This window comes from Dipodomys ordii, unplaced genomic scaffold (genome assembly GCF_000151885.1).
Source record: "Dipodomys ordii isolate 6190 unplaced genomic scaffold, Dord_2.0 Scaffold28, whole genome shotgun sequence".
Lineage (NCBI taxonomy): Eukaryota > Metazoa > Chordata > Mammalia > Rodentia > Heteromyidae > Dipodomys > Dipodomys ordii.
This window is the reverse complement of record NW_012267244.1, coordinates 8,908,728-8,929,827: the sequence shown is the minus strand read 5'-3', so window position 1 is coordinate 8,929,827 and position 21,100 is coordinate 8,908,728. Positions and strand designations below refer to the sequence as shown.

Here is a 21,100-nt window from a genome sequence, read left to right as displayed (position 1 = left end):
CTAGCCTTGAGCTGAAGAGCTGAGGGACAGTGCCCAGGCCCAGAGTTCAGATCCCATGACCAAAAAAAAAAAAAAACAAATTGTATACTTTTGAACTCAAGTTGAAATTATTAAGAAAGCAAAAAGCTGACCCACAAATAAATGAGAGAAAATAATTTGCAATTATGTATGTGATTTAAAAAAAAAGACTGCCATACAAAATATATAAAGAACTTATAACAACACAAAATCCAAGTAAATTTGAATGGATGGTTTGAACGAACCACTCACTAAAGAAGATACATGGCCTACAAATATAGATTCAATTCAGCAGAAAATACCACTTCATACCCATTAGAAAAGCTATGATAAAATTGGCAGACAATAACCAATAGGGAAAATGTGGAGAAACAAGAACCCTTGTGCAACAATGCTTGACAAGAAATGTACTCATTACCTTACTCATGTAACTGTAACCTCTCTACATAGCTTCTTTACAATACAATAAAATAAAATAAAGAAAAAAAAGAACCCTTGTGCATTGCTGACAGGAATATAAAATAATACCACCCCTTGGAAAAGTTTCCTAGTCTTTAAAAAAGTTTCAACATAAGCTTGTCATAGAACCCGGACATCCTGGGCACTGGGTATCTACCCTGAAAAATGAAGCCATGTCTTCATACAAACTATTTTGCATGAATGTTCATAAGATATTATAATATGTATAATATTACAATATAATACATAATATGATTAACTGTGATAGCTCCAAATTTTAACAATCTAAATGTCTGTCAACAAATGAATAGACAAATGTGCTGCATTAAATATATTAATAAAATGTGATATTTTAATGTACCAACCAATATTTTATGTGAAATTTAACATGTTATGAAATATGCATTAAAAAGAGACAGATGACTTATGCATGCTCCAACATGGCTGGAACTTAAAACCATGCTTATCAGAAGTTGGCAATGTTTTTAAGATGGACGTATAAGAAATGTTGCAGCCCTGTGACCAAATAATCTCTGTCACATTTTCCCATGTCTTCTGTGCAGCATCAAAGCAGCAACATATAAAAACATCTGTGGCTGCTTGTCAATAAAACTTTGTTTTTAAAAGCAGGGAAATGGTAGTTTGTGGACTCTTGCGCTAAGCAAGTGAACGAAGCCAGAGGTAAAAGTCCACATATAATGCAATTCCGTTACATTAAATACTAAATCTATAAAGACAGAAAACAGAGGTGGTTGCCTGGCTTGTGGGTAGGTACAGAGATGGACTGTAGATTGGCAATAAGAATACTTTGGGGTTGATAAAAATGTTTTATACTTGCATCATGGTTGTGGACAGAAGACCCCTATTAATTTACTAAATAGCAATGAATTATACTTACAGTGGGTAAATATCTTGGCAAGTAAAGAATACTACAATAAACTTGTAATTTCATTTATTCTTCTTCCCATTGTTTTACTGGTTTAGCCATTTTATGCTAATATTATTAATATTATTTTCTCTTTTATCTTCAGGAAAAACTCTAAGCTGAGAGTGATACTTAGAGAGTTTTATGATGCCTTCGAACATTTAGTTCTTTTCCAAAGATTATAAGGATTAGGTGAGTTCTTTCTGAGCATTAATTAGAATCCTGAAGGAAGCTTGTAGTATCCTTAGTATTGAAGTATCTGGAAACAAATGGTAAGGGCTGTGGTTTTGGAAGTGGATAAGAAAGGAGCTTTTAATTTTACACATATGAAAGTTCTTATTGCATCCAATTTTAGACTAGAGTAGGTTAATTTATCTGATGCTTAAGGAATTATCCATACCTTGTGTGCATTATTTTGTGCTGAAACATTATGTGCCAGTCATTAGCTGTGATCCCTACACTTATATCATGTGATCTGAGCCTTAGATGGGTGAAGAACTCAGTCAGGTTCTATCTTGGATCATTGAATAATTGTTCACTGCCTCTTACTGAAAGAAGAGATTAAGAAAGCATAGAATTATGACTGGTATTTCTGACACTGAGGCCAGAGCTGAAAATTTTCTTGACGGTGGTAGAATTGTTGGTACTAACTGAAGGAGGACTCCATGATGATTGGCACAGGATTTGTTAATTTTGTTTTGTTTTCCTCATCAGAGAGAATTTCTGATGCATCCAAAAGAAAAGGACCTCTTTCAGCACCTGGATTGATGATATAGAATAGTTTCTAGCAAATGACCTCACTTTATAACTGAGTGCTAGTCATTTCTTGCCCTTAGATCTGATCTGAGGATCAGAGCCAGTTCTTAGAATCTGTAACATCCAGAACCAATGATATGTCTTCTTAGGAGGATTGCATCTGTCCTGCTATTTTCTAGTCATAGAGACTTATCATTTGTTAAACTTCCTGAACATTCAATATCTGGAAAGAACCTCTTATTATTTTTTTTCCTCCTGGTATCAGAGATTGAACTCAGGGTCTCATTCTTGCTAGGCAGGTACTCTAACCACTTGAGCCAAACCTCTAGATCCTTTGTGATTGGTTGTATTTTTGTGTGTGTTTGACAAATACTGGGGCTTGAACTCAGGACCTGGGTGTTATCTCTTTAGCTTTTGTGCTCAAGGCTGGTGCTCCACTTCTGGATTTTGTTTTTTTGGTGGTTTAGATAAAGGTGCCACAGAGCCAGGCACTTGTGACCCATTCTTGTTATCCTAGCTACTCAGGAGTCTGAGATGTGGGGATTGAGGTCTGAAGCCAACCTGAGTCAACAAATCCAAGAGCCACTTATCTCCAGTTAATCACCAAAAAGCTGGAAGTGGAGTTGTGGCCCAACTGCCATTTGAGCAAAAAAGCCAATCTAGGGAGTGAGGTTCTGAATTCAAGCCCCTCCCCCCACAACAAATAAACAAACAAATAACAACAAATAGTGTCACAGATTTTCCTGCCTGGTCTGGCTGTGAAATGTGATCCTTGGATCTCAGAATCTTCAGTAGCTAAGATTATAGGCATGAGCCCTGACACCTAGCTTTGATTATTTTTGAGAGAGAGTCTACTTGTGTCTCCACGCATTGCTGGGGATGGCAGATGAATGCTAATACATATAACTGAGATAACAAGCATGCACCCCCTCATTCAGCCACCATTTCAGATGGAGTCTTGAACTTTTATGCTCCAGCTGGGCATAAACCATAATCCTCCAACCTCTGCCTCTCAATACTTTAGGACGATAGGCTACCACACCCAGCTGGAGAGAAATTATTAAACATGTAAGGACTGTGATACGTCTTCATCTGTGTAAAAGATACCCATGTATTGGTTGTGGGCCTTTTTGAGGTCTCCATAATGAAGATCTTTATAAATATTGTTGGTGTTCATTATCAGTGGCTGAGTCCAATAAGAATAATCTCCCATTTAAATGTCTTCATTTGGTCAGTTGTTGCTGTCTCTGAACCTATTGTAATTATTTGGTTCTCATTCAAATGGAAACTTAGATTCTTCCAGACAATGTTGACTGAGATTCCCTTTTTAGTTTTTTTTGAACCCAAGGCCTCAAGCTTTCTAGGTTAGTGCTCTACCACTGGAAGTCATACTTCCAACCCCCAAATGCATGTTTCTTTCTCCTATTACTCTGTGTTTGTGCATGAATGTGTGTGTGCACACACATACCCAGATACTAGTACCAGAGCTTGATCTCACCAGGTTTGTGTGCTTATGGCTGAGGCCCTCCTACTGGAGCGATGCCTCCAGTCTGAGTCAGGCTTCTTAAAGCTCTCACAAGCTGACTTCTAAAGATTGACTCAGGGTTATGTCTAACTTATCCAAGCCTTCCCTCAGAGTTGAGAGGCAAGATTCTGTGCAGATTCCTTACCTCTGCTGGAGTTTTCTTTTTTTGCTTTCTTTTTTAGTTATGTGCAGTGATAGGAAGCTGTGAGAAGTCTGAGTTTTAAAGTAGAAAACAATGCAGTTTTTTTTAAGAAGGCTCAGAGAACCTTTTTTAGAAGGCTAGTACATCTGGATATGGAAAATGCTGTTTTAATTGAATGACACAAGACGATGTGACCTGGGGCAGCTGGTGATCAGAAATGGCTATGGCCCTGCAAAGACTCCTCTGTGATCCAGCACCAGTATACTTATAACATGTCTGCAGAAGGGTCCCAGCCTCCCTGCCAGCCACAATGGGTGTTGTGACAGGAAAAGAGACCCTATCTCATTAATGGACTGTAAGTTGCATTCATAGCCTGAGTTACATTTCTCAGGAAGTCCTGATGAGAAATGTAATTTTCAGTGTTTCAGTCCCAGAGACATCTCAGACTTCTGACAGGAAAGGGCAGCTCCTGGTTTTGAAGTCCAAATATTGAATGTCATAGGCCGATTCCCATATCATTTTATGTCACCACTTATGGAAACCAAAGAAAGTGTCCTTTTTCTAGACATCTTAGTTCAAATACAGATATAAATACATTGGATAAATGTAAAAAATGAAATAGTCCAATAAGCACAAAAGGTTTTCTCACAGAATTCAATGCAACTGTGTTCAACCCTAAACTCACTAATTTAGAATATCTTCAGACAAAGCATTCTTTGTGTATGTGTGTGTTCAGTATGTGGTCTAGCTACAAAAGAAGCATGCAATTAGAGGGTTCCGGTAGGGTCTGAGCTTACATGCAGATGACTGTACATCAAGTCCTGACCTTAGAATAAATACCCATTTTTGCTTCTGATCTGGGGGAAGTACAAATGCAAGGTATGTCCCAGCATGAATAATGTAGGAAAACAATGCTAAACTGGCTGATGGTACCCAGAGGGTTTTGCTCACTTGATACCACATGTAAGGAGTGAAAAATTAGAACCCATGACTGTGGCCACGCCATTTATCATTAATGTGAAAGGGACCTGGCAGCATGGAGCTGTGCAGAAGTTCTACTGCATCATGACATTATTGTGATGATTAGACAAGTTAGTACATAGTAACAATCATGTCTGAACTCTAAAAATTATGCCTTTAGCCAGGCATCAGTGGCTGGTTCCTATCATCCTGGCTACTTGGGAGGTTGAGATCTGTGGATCCCAGTTCAGAGCCATCCCAGGCAGAAAAGTTCTAGTAAACTACTCAAAAAAAAATCCAGAAGTGGTATTGTGGCTCAAGTGGTAGAGCACTAGCCTTGATCACAAATTGGCTCAGGGGCAGGGTCCAAGCTGAGTTCAAGCTTCAGGACCACTGTGTGTGTGTGTGTGTGTGTGTGTGTGTGTGTGTTGAATTTGAAAGAAGAGAAAAATTCCACATTCATGTCTTAAGGACTAGGAATTTTCCGAGCAATATACATGTTTTCTCCACAGATTTGACATATGACTTCCTGTCCAAGAGATCAGTTTACTTTTGAAAAGTTATTTATCTAGCCAAAGTAACACATCCACTGTGGTTATTAATTAAGGTTTATGCACTTAGAATTGGATAAACTTGTTGAAAAAAAAAACAAAATCAGAATCACTATGGTTTAGAAATGATGAACATTTAGGAAACATTTAGGAAACAATGTGGCTCATTAATTAGTATTTATATTAACCAAATAGCTTGACTTGGTTTGCTAGAAAAAATATACAAGTACTAGTAGACTGTTGAATCATTTCTAGATGGCTGAATCATTATTTAGGAAGTTAAATAGAAAACACTTTCAGAATTTGTGGTTTTTCAAAAGCGGCTATGTAGTCTAATGAATGATGGTAATACAGATTTGGGTACTGAAACTCTCAGGAATTTCTGGAGCCTATTGGCAGCTACATACAATAACAAGTAGTGGTCTCCAACAGAGTACAGATTCTGGAAGGAAGTAGAAATGTTTAGTAATCTATGTTGAAAGTTTTTACTGCTAAACATGGAATAGTCATTTTCCATTGAAAGGATGCAAATGGATTTTGTAACTCAGTGGAACATGGAAGACAGGTTGGGCCAATCCCAGACAGCTAGAGGGGAGGGTGTCCTCAGGACAGGGCTGATGTGGCCTTTCCCTTGTATGGAGGAGGGTGTATCCCTGGAGCTAAAGGTTTTGTAACTGTACACAGGGTCACTTCTGAGTCCTCAGTTGCACTTTACAATACCTCAAGTCCTGTGGTTGCAGACCCTGGGGAGGCTGGGAGGGTTGGAGAAGTGTGGTAAATTCCAAAGTAGGGAGGTTCAGGAACCTCCCAACTCAGGAAATACCAGGATCTTCCAATAAATGGAACCAGTCTGTGTTAATATATGTGTCCACTTTAGGTGAATAAATTTTTTTTAGGTGTTACAAGTAAAAATTAATTGGGCACATTGACTGAGTGTCTACTGTGTGTATAAGGCACTTTGTAAGAAGAGAAATATAAATGTAAGCCCATGTTCTAGGTCCCGAAAATTTGACCTTAAAGCCAGGCCTGGTGTTTTCTAACACTTGAATTATAAAAATTTAATAGCTCCCTCTCCCATCTTGCAATCAGTATCAGTCATCATGGGAAAATACTCTTTCAGAAGATTCCTTAAGAATATTTCCAGGAATTCCCAGTGCTCTTTTTGCCCTTTCTTGCCTGGCTGCTGTACTCCTCCAGGATCGATATTATATTCTAACTATATCCATAGCCCCAATCCACTGGTCTTAGGTGCTGTCACCACCTCCACTACTGCTGCTGCTGCTGTCTAAGCCAGTATCCTGACATGCTCCTGCAGAGTTGATTCTGTTCCTGGCCACCCCTGGGATTGAAATAGGTCTCTGCTAACTTTCCCAGGACAGGTGGCCCATGGCTCCGTTGAACCTTGGGCCTTATCCAGGAAACCAGTTCAGACTCCATGTTAGTGGATTGAACCTCAAAGACAAAGGATGGAGTTTGAGTCTAAATTCACTCACAGGCCTTGTGTAAACTGGTGCGCACAATCATTTACATGGAATTGGCATGGCCGGACTTTACTAAGAAGCACCAGGACTAAAGCACCAGTGAATCATTGGGGCAGAGGTACACCTTTCTTGGTCGGTCAAAAGCCCTTGTGATGAAGTGGTGATGATGAAAATACTTGATGATAGAAGAAAGGCAATAGATGTTTGCTAAGAAACTTCAGCTCTGTTGGAGAAGACACTTAAGGAAGGGACCCTCAAAGGCGTCTGGATAATTTCTTTTATGGCCCAAGAAGAACCTCCTGGCTCAAGAAATACCAAGATCTTTCAATAAATAGGACCAGTTTGTGAAGAAAGGGAAGTTAAAGTGGCCTCATGCCTCCCTCTGGAGGTGACGTCGGTCATCTAGTCAGAGAGGGTGAGGTCTGCTGAGGATGAAAGAATGGGCCGATCCTGGCAGTGTGGAGTTAAAGCAACACCAAATTCAGCTGCTGGTACCAAGTGAGTTATTTCTCCTTGTCTTCAGTAGGCAAGTATTCAAAGGATTCAAAGTATAAGGAATCCATATCTTATCATCTTAGCAGAAATTCTTATTTTTGAAGTGAGCAAACTGGTTTCGACATACAATACCCAATACCCTTTAATCTAGGACCTGCTTTGTGGCCTAAAAGATGAAGTTGTTGATCAGGTCTCTAAGGTCAGGGGTAAAGTGGCATTTTTAGTAGAGACACAAACAGAAGAAAGTATCAAAACTAGAGATGATGAAAATTTAGAATCAGTAGTCGATTGTTGTTAAATTAATTGACTTAAGCAAGTAGAATCACTCTGCAAGCTGTGTGAGATCTACGATTGTTTCAGTGTACGTTTCAGTACACAGTCACATGGTACTGATTTTTCCCCACACTAGACTTTCAAAGGAGGGCAGAGAGTGTTTATTCAGAGATCATGAGAGCAATAAATGCCTTAATTCTGATCTGCAGCCAAGTACTGATAGGTGACCCCAACAACTCATATCAGGAAGCCCAGGCTATAACTGAACATTGACCTGTCAGATGGACTTGGTATTCAGACAGAGTAGATCTATCTTCTGAACAGACTTCCAGAGTTACTCTGCCTAGACTTGTTTTATGAATTCTGCTCTCAAATAGATAGTTTGCACTGTTAGACTATCCTATGTCCTAGAATGACCATTTCCAATATTCTTCTCTTCTGAGAACTCCACATCCCTTCCCAGACTTGAGCAATGATTCTGTCTCCTGTTTCACAGTGAAAATAGATTACTTGGAAAGGATGGCCTTTCTCTTTCATTCTAGTCATCAGCCATCAGACCTTTTCACTTCACCCTGACCCCAGTCCTTCCCACTACCTCCTGGCGGTTCTCCTATATTACCTTTTCTCACTCCATGTTCTTCTCTCCCTTTATTTAGCTATCCCTACCAGCACACCAATCTATCTTAATATGATCATTTCACCACAATCTGCTCAAGTTCTCTACTTGTTCAAATCAAGGATGTCTTGAAAGAGTTGTCCATACTAAAGTTTCTGGTACATCACTTCCTGTCTTTTCTAATCCCATTTTCGTGACTTGTGCATGTCCACCCTTGCAATGACTGATTCAAGTCAGGAATGTCTGACATCTCACCAAAGCCAAAGACCTTGTTTTCCTCAGCCTCTCAGTGGTATTCCACAGGACTGATAACTTCTTTGGGGAAAATTTCTCTTGACATCCACAAGATCACATGTATGGACTTTTCCTTTTATCTTTCCCTCTTCCCCTTTGTCTTCTTGTTGGCTCCCCCTTGGTCTGATCTCCACAGGCCCTTGTTGGGCCTTCCCCTGGTCTATACTCTCTTACCCAAGCAAACTCACCCAACCTTAAGATGTCAAAGAACAATTTAAATGCTTAATACTCTCAAGTTTACATTTCCAGTCTTGAACTTGTCTGTTTAAGCCTCAGGGTATTATATCAAAGAGGTACATGGGCATTGCCACTTAGATAAAGAGTCTCAAACCAAATTGTATCTTTCCCCTGTCAAATCTGCCCTTGCTCCATTTCAAAAAATGGCATCGTTTTCTCACCAGTAGCTCAGCCCCCATTGCTGGAATCACTCTGGACTCCTTTCTTTCCTTTAGACTTAGGGCTGCTATACCAAATTGTAGAATTAAGTTTTTGTAAGCAGCTGATTAGTATCTCTTGGTCACTGCTGTCCTAAGGGTTTGGGGAAATTGTTCTAAGGAAGAAACCCTTGAGTTGGGACATGCACAACAAAGGAAACAGTTATCTGAGAAAGAGTGTTTCCAGCAGAAGGAAAGGAATAGAAAGGCTGAGAAAAACCAGAATGGCTAAGGGACATGGATGAGTGACCTCAGGGTCTTCACCAAATGTGTCTGATAGTGGAGTGAACAAATGACATTGAGTTCTGCAACCATGATGGAGAACTGAGGGACTCGGGTACTTTTGTAGGTATCAATTCCTTCAGACATTAACTAGAAGTTTGTCACTGTGTGGAGAGGATAAAGTGGTACAATATTGTGTGTTCTCTGGGTCCTGTGTTTGGCGCTGTCAGCTTTGCCCAGCATCAAACCTATCAGAAAGCAGATAGCTCCTGCATTGAAAGCACCCTGGAATCCACAGACTTGGTGTTGGTTTTGCAGTGGTTCTCAGCCACTGGGAGTTTCTCTAAGGAGAATGGGGCACAAACCATTGGTCCCTTCATTGCTTATGATTCTAAATGCTGCCTTAATTTATCAGCTTGCTTGTATTGAAGCCCCTCCTACTTTCCAACTACTTTCTTGTGACTTTCTTCCTATAAGCCTTGAGGCTGGGCATTACAGGATTCCTTGGGTTGTGTTTGTCCTTGGTTTTTACACACACACACACACACACACACACACACACACACACACACACATCTGGATGCAGCCTGCTTGCAAGGAGCGGATCACTCTGGAAGCAGCTTTAATCTGATCGTTAAAAGTCATACATGAGTGCAGAGCAATAGACAGTCCCTTCTATTTGCTTACCTGTCTTTCAAAATAAACACATGCACAGCAGGACCAGTGGAGGTAGATACTTTTTCTGAGATGCATTTGAAAAGCTCGCAGTTCTCCTGCTCTGCATCTCCCCTTTCACATTTCCTGTTGGTCTCCATGTTTCTTTTCCTACCTTGCTCCTACCTCACCCTTCGGTTGTCACTAATCAGCTATCTTATACTTGGATATATGGGGAGATTGTTCTGCCTTATCCATTTAAGTGTTTCAAGAACTCTCAACCTCATCCTTCAGCAAAAGTTCTGTCTTCTTACTCATCCACTCTCATTTCAGTTACCTCGCCTGTGATTAGATCATGCTCCCTTGCACGATGCTTTCTCTGTTTCCCATCTCCTTCATTTATATTTCCATGGGACATAACATAAATGTTCTCATGGTCTTTGAAGATTGATAACTAGTCTAGGTGTGATTTTTATTTTATTTTCCTGCTGGGGATTCACTATGATTCTTGAACCTGAAGATCCATGTCTTCCATGAGGTCCTGAAAATGCTTTCTGTTTTATTTTTCCCTTAAAAATCTTTTGGACATCTTACACATCGAAATTTCTAAGACTTTCATCTTTATCTTTTTAATATAGAGGGCAAAGTATCTTTTCCTCTTCTTTTTTGTCTCCCATCTCTTTTAGCTCTCTGTACTTTATTTAGGGTTAATTTTCCCGGATCCATTTTCCAGCATGTTTCCTGTTGACTCTTTATTTAGCTAGGTTTAGTCTGTGTTTACTTATCTGTTGGATCTTGAACTTCAGCTTTAAAACTTTTAAAGCTGGTAATAATAGCAATTAAAAAGTTGCATGTACTTCTTGAACAAAGTTCTGAAGTGTTTTTAATTCTTTTGTCATGTTTCCAATTCCCACTTATGTATTTTTGGTCTTTGTAAGTATCCTCATTTTAGGCTTTTCAAACAGGAGTTTTTTTAAATACTGCAAGTATTTAAAAAATACTTGGATGAATGGAGTTGAGGCATGGCTCAAGCAATAGTGGCTTCCTAATTGCTGTATTTACTCATCCTAGTTCATAGCAAATGGTTTGGATACCTTATAATTGGGATTATGAGTTTTCTTTAAGGGCTTTGCTCATGTTCATCTAGTACAGGCTATGACTGAGTGTGTGTTCCTCCAGGACATGTCTTCCTGGAGTCATTGCTAGCCTGGGTCACCTTTGTTTCAGCCATTCATCTAGATGGGCAATGCATACCATAATGATTCAGTTTGATCTTCAGTCTACAAGGCGGGCCTGCAGTTATTTTCAGGATATTTTTCCCCCACAACCCTTAATGTGATCCAGGATGAGGCAAGGTTTTATTTATTTTTTTCTTTCAGGAATAAGTGTGCTGAAGACTGACCCTACAGCCTTGTATCTGATAGGCAAAATAGGCTCTCCCACTGATCTATATCCCCACCCCCAGACAATTTTTAAAATTCTCTCCTTTCTCCTATACTCCATTCTTTCTCAGTAGGTGAGTTTTAAAGTGTTCTAGCTTTAGATAGGAATCTCTGTTCCCATCATGCTGCTTACTCTTTATGAAGTCTTGTAGCTTCTTCCCTAACCACATAAATGTGATCTTCTGAATCTCATGTGACTATGTCTGGCAAGTTTTCCTCCCCATTTGGGGCAGTAGCTTCCATCCAGATGATTCTGGTTTCCAACTCATCCTGTGTGTTGACCCTGGAGAGTTCCTTACTCTCATGAACTCAGCTAAACATTTAGGGCAACGTTTGGTACATTTTACTCACAATTTCCAAGCTTTCAGTAAAAAAAAATCAATATATTTAGTCTGCCAAGAGTATATCATCACCATCTTGACAGAATTTAAATGTCTACTAGTGGGTGGAAGATGCCTGTCTACATTTAAAGGGAAGGAGGGGGCTCTGCCCTTTCTTAACTGATAGATTTTTTTCTAACTCACTCTGAAGTTCTGAGGACTGCTCTTTCAGCCATTCACTCAATCCTTGCATTCACATTTCATTCAATAAATATTTAGCAAGATTCCACTCTCCAGACATTCATTCATTTAAAAACATGTATGATGTATGACAAAAAACATGTATGACATCTAATGTAAGACAGGTGCTCTGGCTCAACAGGAAGAGACAGAAATATTGATAAAATATTGATTTAATTTCACAGAGTGGGAAAACAGTGATTTGTGCCCAGGCAGTCTTGCGTGTTTGTCACTTAATTGACAAATATTTGTGTACATTCTATATTTATGGGGTATAAGATTATATTTCTCCATTGTGTAGTGACTTAATCAAAGTCTTCAACAGAATCTATCACCTCAAAAACGTACTACTTTTTTGTGTTGCAAACATTTGAAATCTACACCTTTAGCAATAGTGAAATACACATTCATAAAACATTAGGCTATACTGCTTGTCAATATATGGATGCCCAATAAGGTACTTATATCATCTATAAGTCAAGATATAAGCTTATCCACCTAAAATATGCAAAATGCCATTAGTTATATAATCTGTTTGAGGCAAATGCATAAATTAATGCTGGCTGAATACTTGGCTAAAATTCCTTTTTGGCTTGTATCATAGAAAAGGACAGGCATAAATGGAAGTGTCATTAGAGCAGCATTAGCTTTCATTAGTGGCTTTTAATAAATATGTGCACATTATGAATGTAATTATACCTGTAAGGATGACATGGACTTGCAGTGAAAGTATAATAAGTAAGCAGAATTCACCAGGCTGAAGCCTCTTGCATCTCCCTGCCAAGATATATCATTTGTGAGTTTCATTACCCAATGTCCTAAAATAAGTGACCTTTTCCAAGTCCCTGGGGATTGGCTTCAACTACAGTATGTTTTTCCTTTTCCTTCTCAGGATTTAACAACACAGAGAGAACATGTGACAAAGAGTTTATCATCCGGAGAACAGCCACCAATCGAGTCCTGAACGTTCTCCGTCACTGGGTCTCAAAGCATGCACAGGTAATTCAGAGGCTTCAGTAATTATTTTCAGAGAGTGTACATTTAACTTCTTAATCTAGTCTCTTGATTCTTTGCAGTTAGAGGTTCAACCCTGGAATTGGAAGCTGGGAAGGGAAGAACGGGACAGACATGTAGATCAAAGCAACTAAGCATGTCACTGACACCTGCTGTTTCCCATGACATGATATTACGTGTCATGGTGAACCAGTAATACTCTCCCCCCTCGTCTCCCAGGAAGCACCACCTGCCATGCTACAGTGATAGCAGAGTCACTATTGTCTCACACTAGGGACCGATTTTCCAAGGTCATCTCTGTAAGTGAAGTTGTGCTACAGAGGATCTCCAGCTCCACTGGCACCCTTATTCTCCCAGGTGAACATCACAGAATTTTCTGGGAGGTGAACACTACTTGGGGCCCAAAGATAATCAAGCATCTGGTCCAGAAGTGTTTTCTAGACTTTTCTAGACACACTTTCCTGCCTGGGCTGGCTTTGAACCATGATTCTCAGATCTCAGTCTCCTGAGTAGCTTGAATACAGGCATGAACCACCTGTGCCTGGCTGAGAGCTACTCTTTTTAATAAACGAAGGGTTATTACTGAGATATTAGTCATATAGGATCCATTTTTATTTGTGAAGTGTAATGGCATTTTAATAGACTGTATTATTTTCATTTTTATCTATTTTTTCATGTTACTTTTTAAATTCTTTTATTATATTGTTATTATGGAGATGATGTACAGAGAGATTAGTTATGTAAGTCAGGCAGTGAGTACATTTCTTTTTGAACAGTGTCACCTCTTCCCTTGTTTTCTCCCAGTTTTTATCTCCTGATCCCCTATTACTTTTACTTTTAAAACGTTTTTTAAATTCCATATTACTGTTGGTAAGGCTTGAATCTCACTTTTCTCATTGCGAATTCTGTCTCCAATAAGAATTTCAAGGGTGTGACCCATGTGGTGATGTTATGGACTGGGCTGCTGTTACCGAGGATCATGTAGCAGACCTGTGAAGGCCTCTGAGAATATAATGAATGCAGACTAGGGAACTCTGTTCCTTGATCTCTTATAATGTGTGATTTTTATTGTAAAAATTCTGTACAGAGGGGTTACAGTTACATGAGCAAGGTAATGAGTACATTTCCTATGGAGCATTGTTGCCTCCGCTTTTGTTTTTCCCCTACCATCCCTTCCCTCCCCACCTCCACAACACCCCTCCCCACCACTGCCGAAATTGTAAAGTTCATTTTCAACTTAGTGTCTTGTACATCATTGTTACAATGGCTCAACCTGTGTCTTTATTTAAGCATTTTGTTTTTTCCCTTCCCCTCCCCAAATTAGAGAAATGTATACATAAGATGCAGGGGGGAAAAAAAGATGCAGGGCACTGAAATCAAATGCAGTAAAAATAGGTGTTATATGGTGGGGGAGGAACATACCAAAGAAACAAAAAAATCACATAGCACATTATAAATACGTTAAAAACAATAGCAAGAAAGAAAAAACCACTGTGTACCTATCTTGGGGGTCATTTTGCTTAACATCATCTTATATGGTCATATGTACATAGCTTTTGACCTTATCTGCTTGTCCTAGACGTTTACTAGTTATTACAAATAAGGGAAACCATAGGACCTATGTTCCTTTGGGCCTAGCTTACTTCACTTAATATAAATTTTTCCAAGTCTTTCCATTTCCTAACAAATGGGGCAATGTCATTCTTTCTGATGGAGGCATAGAAGTCCATTGTATGTGCATATATATATATATATATATATATATATATATACCACATTTTCTCGATCTATTCATCTACTGAGGGGCATCTTGGTTGGTTCCATATCTTAGCTATGGTAAATAATGCTGCAATAAACATAGTTGTGGTGGTAGCCTTAGTATGGTCTTGTTTGTGATCATTTGGGTTAATTGCCCAAAAGTAGGATTGCTGGATCATAGGGGAACTCTATGTGGAGTCTTTTGAGGAACCTCCATACTGCTTTCCAAAGTAGTTGAACAAATTTACACTACCACCAACAATGCATAGGGTTGCCTTCTGGCCACATCCCCTCCAGCATCTGTTGTTATTAGATTCTTTTTTTTTTTTGGGTCCGGCCATGAGGCCTGAACTCTGGGCCTGGGCACTGTCCTTCAGCTCTTCAGCTCAAGGCTAGCACTCTACCACTTGAGCCACAGCACCACTTCTGGCTTTTTTCTTTTTGCTTATGTGGTGCTGAGGAATCGAACCCAGGGCCTCAGGCATGCAAGGCAAGCGCTCTATCACTGAGCCACCTTCCCAGCCTTGTTGTTATTAGATTCTTGATTATAGCCATTCTAACTGGGGTGAGATAGAATCTCAATGTTGTTTGATTTGCATTTCTTTTATTCTCTCCCCAACTTTTGATGCAAAGTTTTAGCCAGCCTTGCATTCAGGAGGACCTGTCATTAGATAACGAATGCACTAGGCCTGTCCAGAGCTAATAAGATAAAGAGGGAGTTGACTATTTTGCAAAATGTTGTAAACTCTACAAACTTGTACTTAAAGTAATAGGTGGCCTGTGGGTATGATCTATTTAAAAAAGAGTACAATTAAACACCAGAAAACCAGAAGTGGCACTGTGGCTCAAGTAGTAGAGCCTTGAGCTGAGTAGCTCAGGGACAGAGCCCAGGCCCAAAGATCAAGCCCCACAACTGACAAAAAAAAATAAAAAGCTTTTACATCTGCAAAAGTCCCATTGTGAGGTGTGTGTGTAGCAAGGATCTCGGTCTGGGGAAGTCTGTGAATGCTGGAGGGAGAGCAGAAGGTTATATAGAGGCAAGAATAATCTAGCTGAAATCCCTACTCTGGCATTTAATGATGGAGTGGCTGAGCAAATGATTCAGCTCCTCCAAGCCTTAACTCCCTCTATAAAACTGGGAATCACAGCCAGGGACCAGTGGCTCACGCCTGTCATCCCAGCTACTTGGGAGACTAAGCCTGAGAATATCACAGTTCTAGGCCAACTTTGACATCAAAGTTCACAAGATTCCATTGCAAGAAAAAGAGTTATGCACAATGCTGTATGCCTGTCAATCTGGTGTCAGAGGGAAGCATTATCAGGAGGGTTTGGGGCTCAGGCCAGCACAGGCAAAATAAAACTTGCCTAGTAAATGCCAAGCCCTGAATTCAAACCCCAATATCACCCTAAAACAAAAGGAAACAAGATGCAGTGGAGAAAATTGCATGTTGAACTGCTGTGACAGCTGGAAGCCCAAAGGGTTACAGATGGCTGCTCATTGTGGACACAGCTTATAAAGGTACTGTCTAGTCCAAACTCAGATATTTTGTTTCTGTCTGTCCAGTGATCCAGGGAAGCCTCAGTGGGCTTCAGTGAGCGCTGCCCAGTTGAATTTGGAAAGATAGTAGATATGCAGTAGCCCCTACGTACCTATAGCTAATCAGTCCTGGGAAAGGCAGTTATCATGGCTAAACAGGTGAATTTCTGTCTGCAATTTGATTAATGGTGACTAGTGGTCACTGTATGAACATATAGTTCTAATTTGAAAACCACCCAGAAGTCCACCAGGAAACTAGAACCAGTGCTCAGAACTGAGGTCTCCTTCCTCTTCCAGCACTGCCTGACAGGTGGGCTCCACTGGGACTCCTGGGAAGAGGACATAGCTTTGTGGAAGGAAAAGCAAAACCTTGACACAATGTTCCTGCGAGGGACATGCATCTCAAAGAGGAAATGGCAGCTCTTCCCTTATAAGGAAGCTTTCTTATACCCCTCAGTTTGGGCTTGGAGCCTGCAGTCCCAGGTCATAGAGAAGTGACATCCATGCCCTGGTGGCTTGTGGGTGCCTCTGCTTAGCATGATCAAAGATCTGGGGGATCAAAGCCCCCCCAAATGTGAGTTGAGACAGCTCCTCTCGTCTGTTTGTTATTTGACAGTTGAGGAGTCTCTCTTTATTTTATTCTTTTAAAAACAATTCTTGGCATTATTTAGCAAAACACATAATTGAGTGTCACAATGGAGTGTCGAGTTCAGATGTTTTTCCTTGTGCCAGATCTGCAGCGGAGGTTGAGCCAGGACAAACACAGCACAGGTTTGGATGTGGGTGGGAAAATGACATATGTAAGCAACAATCCGCTCCTGAACAGGCAGCGCCTGTCACCTCTACTGACAGCTCGTGGCTGTCTGCCAGCTCGGTCCTGTCCTCACCCCCCTCCTGTCCATGCCTGTGTCTGCCCATCTGCGAATGGTACTTTTCCATCCATATATCATGCCCACCTTTACTCCCAAGCTGAACCTCTGCGCTTCCGTTGCCTGGGTCGACTCAGGGTATGGGGCTCTGACCCCAGAGCTCTTTGCAGGACAAGGGGCTCAGACTGCTGCACTGTGCCCTGCTTCCTGAAGATGCTCAGGACTTTATACTCTCTCTCTCCAAGTCCTCATCCATTTCCAGGGAAATCCCTAGGTCTTTAAGTTAGGGGGAGGAACTATTGAATCTCATAGAATAATCTAGGAGCCAACTGAAGGCTTGATATGGTAGGTGGTGTGTATGTGTGTGTGTGTGTGTGTGTGTGTGTGTGTGTGTGTGTGTGTGTGTGTGGTGCACTAGGGATTGAATTCAGGGCCTTTTAACACTTGCCCTGCAAGCACTCTACAACTTTTAATTTTATTCTTGAGCTAGGGTTTCACCAACTCTGTGCCCAGATTGGCCTTGAATTTGCCATCTTCCTGCCACCACCTCTCCAGTAGCTGGGCTTACACCATAAAACACTATGCCAGATTTATATTTTAGTTATGGTCATACCCTATGGGGCTGTGTAGGTGACTTGAGGACTTATGTATTCATGAGAAGGTAGCTTTCTCTGTGAGAATGGGCCCTGAATGACAGAGACCCATTTTTAAAACTTCAGCCAATATTGTAGCACTGACTATGCCACGGGCGGGCACTACTGTAACCAGGTTTCAAGGGGTGGCTTATTTCTTCCTGGCCACGCCTTTTATGGGGGGAGGGGGTTATTGTCATTGTCCCTGTTCTGCAAATGGAAAATTGAAGCTTAAAGCCTCAGTGGCTCTCTGAGAGCAAAGAGCCGTGCTGTTCCTGCTCAGGTTGTCTTACAACCGCTCCATGATGCCAGCCAACTCTTGGGGTACAGAGTGCTCAAGACAAAAAGTGCCCAAATTGACTTCTGACACAGAGTAGTGAGAATCTCATATGCTTGTCCAGCAAAGCTTTTCTGCTCCATTTCTAAATCTTTCCCTCTCATGCCTGAGTCTACTTTGCATTTATACGGATTCATTCTGCTGAGGTTTAACGTGGAGCAAAGCTCTGTTTTCTACTCTGATGGCCGCACTTGCACCTCTTGAGTTCAGGGGTTATCCAGCAGACCCTGGAGTCTAGCGAAGGCTAGACTTTTCTTGAGGACCTCAATACACTCCAACAGGTGGAATGAAGCTCACTCCACTGCTGGGGTGCCCCTAAAGTCCCATGAGGGTCTTGAGACTGTCCAAGAAATAAAAAGTGAAAATCTAGTCTCCATGGGAAGATGTTAGCCGCAATGAAATATTTCTTTTAAATAACAAATTGGTGGTCTATGACTTCTCTCTTGAAAATGGTCTTCTCTGAAATTCACTGAATGATAAATGGGCTTCATACCTGTTTCTTTGGTTATCATATTTACTGGTGCTCATTCCCTTCTGATTGTCTATATCCCTTATGGTCCATCTTTGTGTGTCTCAGCTAAGAAATCTTAGACACACACTGGGTACGAGCAAGTGTTTGTTCACAGACCCATGTTTTCCACTGCAGCAGCCCAAATGAAATCAAGAATGGTCTGTTTCAATTAAATAGGCCAGCCACTGCCATTCTCCAGGTCCCCTGGGCTTCCTGAATGCACAGGCTGAGATCCATCTCTACCACTGCTGCGCTGACGCCTGTTGAGTTGTTTTCCTCACAAGTATTCTCTCCTGTCTCTTTCTGGCTAGGCATGTACCCAGAGCATCACAGCTCCTTTTAGTTCTTCAAAGATCCCTAAGTAAAAACAAAAGTCTCTAGTAGGGAAGAAATGTGGAACCCTGAATAGAAGTCTGCATTCCCATTGTTTAGCTTGCTTGAAATGTTAGCTCGCTTGAGTCCTCATTTGTAAGACTGGCAAAATGATCTGTATGGGGCTCTCATCTGCCAGATGCAGGTGCTCACCGCTGTGATTTTAGCTACTCAAGAGGCTGAGATCTGGGCAACTTCATTTCAAAGCCAGCCCAGGCAGAAAAGTCAGTGAAACTCCTTGCAAAATAATAAACAAAAATCCAGATTGGAGGAGTTACAATACCACTGGAGCCTAGTTGGCTTACGTGGTAGAACACCAACAAAATGAGCAAGCCAAGTAGATACAAGACCCAGGTTCAAACCCAGGTAGCCAAATCTATTACCTGATATATAATCTAGATTTTCTTTTGTTAATCCTGAGAAGAGACGTTCATCACCTTTTTGTTGTCCTAGACAAACAACCTAAACTCAGTTAGAAAATCCTACTTCCTTTAACTACTTACGTATATATATATATATATATATATATATATGTATATATATATGTATATATATATATATATATACATATATTTCCCTGCTGTCACCCCCTAAACCTTTCCTGAAGCTTCTCAGGCTTTTCTTAGTTTTTGGCGAGACATCTACCAAAGTCAGTGTGAACCAGATTCATGTATTTTAGAAGCCAATATCCTTGATAGGACTTGTCCTCAGCTTACATTAAGTTGCCAAGAAAGAAGTTAACTTTTTCTTGTAGAATGAATAGGGTTCTCAAACCTTTGGTGGGTGCGTTTTGTTGACAGAAATCATTGAAGTAAAACATGGAATTTGATGTACTTATTAGGTTCTTAAGTCTGAAGTGTTTTCTGATGGGGGGTATAAGAAGGCCTTGCTTCTCCTCCTTTGCATCATTCCAGCCCATAATCACTCTTGGTTCCTGGAAAAGTATCTGGAGACCAAAAGTATCTGGATTTGCAGCCACATCCCTAGCATGGGGAATGATGGCCAGACCTGTGTTGTGACATCACTGGATTTGTTCAATGGGACAGACCTGGATGAGTGCTCTTACATATTGAAGGCACATCAGGTTGTCAGTGGCCATTCTATGTACATGCATCGACTGGTTTGTATCCATCCCACTGCCCTGCCACATCTGCTGCCCTGCCTTGTGCTCATCTCCTCCCAGATCGTCTCTTTGTACCATGGTTTTCCTTGGATTTCCTGGCAAACGAATTATTTTAGTCATATTCCTTTAAGCTTCACATGTCTCCTTGGCAGGCAAGGAGTAACGTATATTTATCTAGTAGCTTTCTGCATCAGACTTTCCCCTTCACAAACACATTCCTGGTCCTTTTTTTTAAAGGTTTGCATTAGTGGTAAAGGCAAAGATAATTTTATTGACACTTGGCATTATTTAAGTAAGAAAAATGGAAGCATTAGGATTAAAAGCAGGACCTTCCAGACTTTTCTTTTTCCCTCCAGCCTTCATCATTGTCTTGAAAGCTACCATATATACACATTAGCCATCTTTCTAAAAACCTAATGGAAAACACAGCCCCTGGAAAAATTCTCTTGTTCTCTGATATACGCTTTTTAACCTGGCTGATTCTCTTTTGAGGTTTGAAGAAGAAAGCTTGGGCACTATCTGATATCTGGGTTATGGGACAGTAATTCAAAATTCTTATAGGCACAGCTGTCCAAACTAGAAGCTGAATTTTAGTGAGGCATTTAAATGCAGTTGTTGTTTGGAATATGAACAATTCAATGCTTTTCTGCATGGTGTTTTCCTTCTCGATGAATTATCTTACACTACATTTACCTCTTCCCAGTTACTTTTGTTCTAACATACGTCCTATATTTTCCATTGTGCCTTCTTCTAGTAGCCTACCACTGCACATCTGCTAACTAGTTTCTCGAGGCAGTAGTTTAAGAATTATTTAAGTCAGCTGGGCACCGTGGGTCATCCCTGTAATCCTAGCTACTCAGAGGCTGACATCTGAGGATTGTGGTTCAAAGCCAGCTCCAACAAGAAAGTCTGTGAAACTCTTATCTCTGGTTAACCACCAAAAAGCTGGAACTGGGGGGCTGGGAAGGTGGCTCAGTGGTAGAGCGCTTGCCTTGCATGCCTGAGGCCCTGAGTTCGCTTCCTCAGCACCACATAAGCAAAAAGTAAAAAGCTGGAAATGGTGCTGTGGCTCAAGTGGTAGAGCACTAGCCTTGAGCTGAAGAGCTGAGGGACAGCGCCCAGGCCCAGAGTTCAGGCCCC

General features: G+C 40.7%; 1 protein-coding gene across 1 annotated transcript in view; it reads left to right on the top strand.

The window, feature by feature from the left end:
• Rasgrf2 (Ras protein-specific guanine nucleotide-releasing factor 2) overlaps window positions 1–21,100 on the top strand; it is a 212,939-nt gene that overhangs the window by 168,432 nt on the left and 23,407 nt on the right. The window contains exon 17 of the mRNA XM_013015812.1: window positions 12,700–12,806. Within this exon, the coding sequence (XP_012871266.1) occupies window positions 12,700–12,806 (107 nt within the window). The remainder of the gene's footprint in view (window positions 1–12,699; window positions 12,807–21,100) is intronic.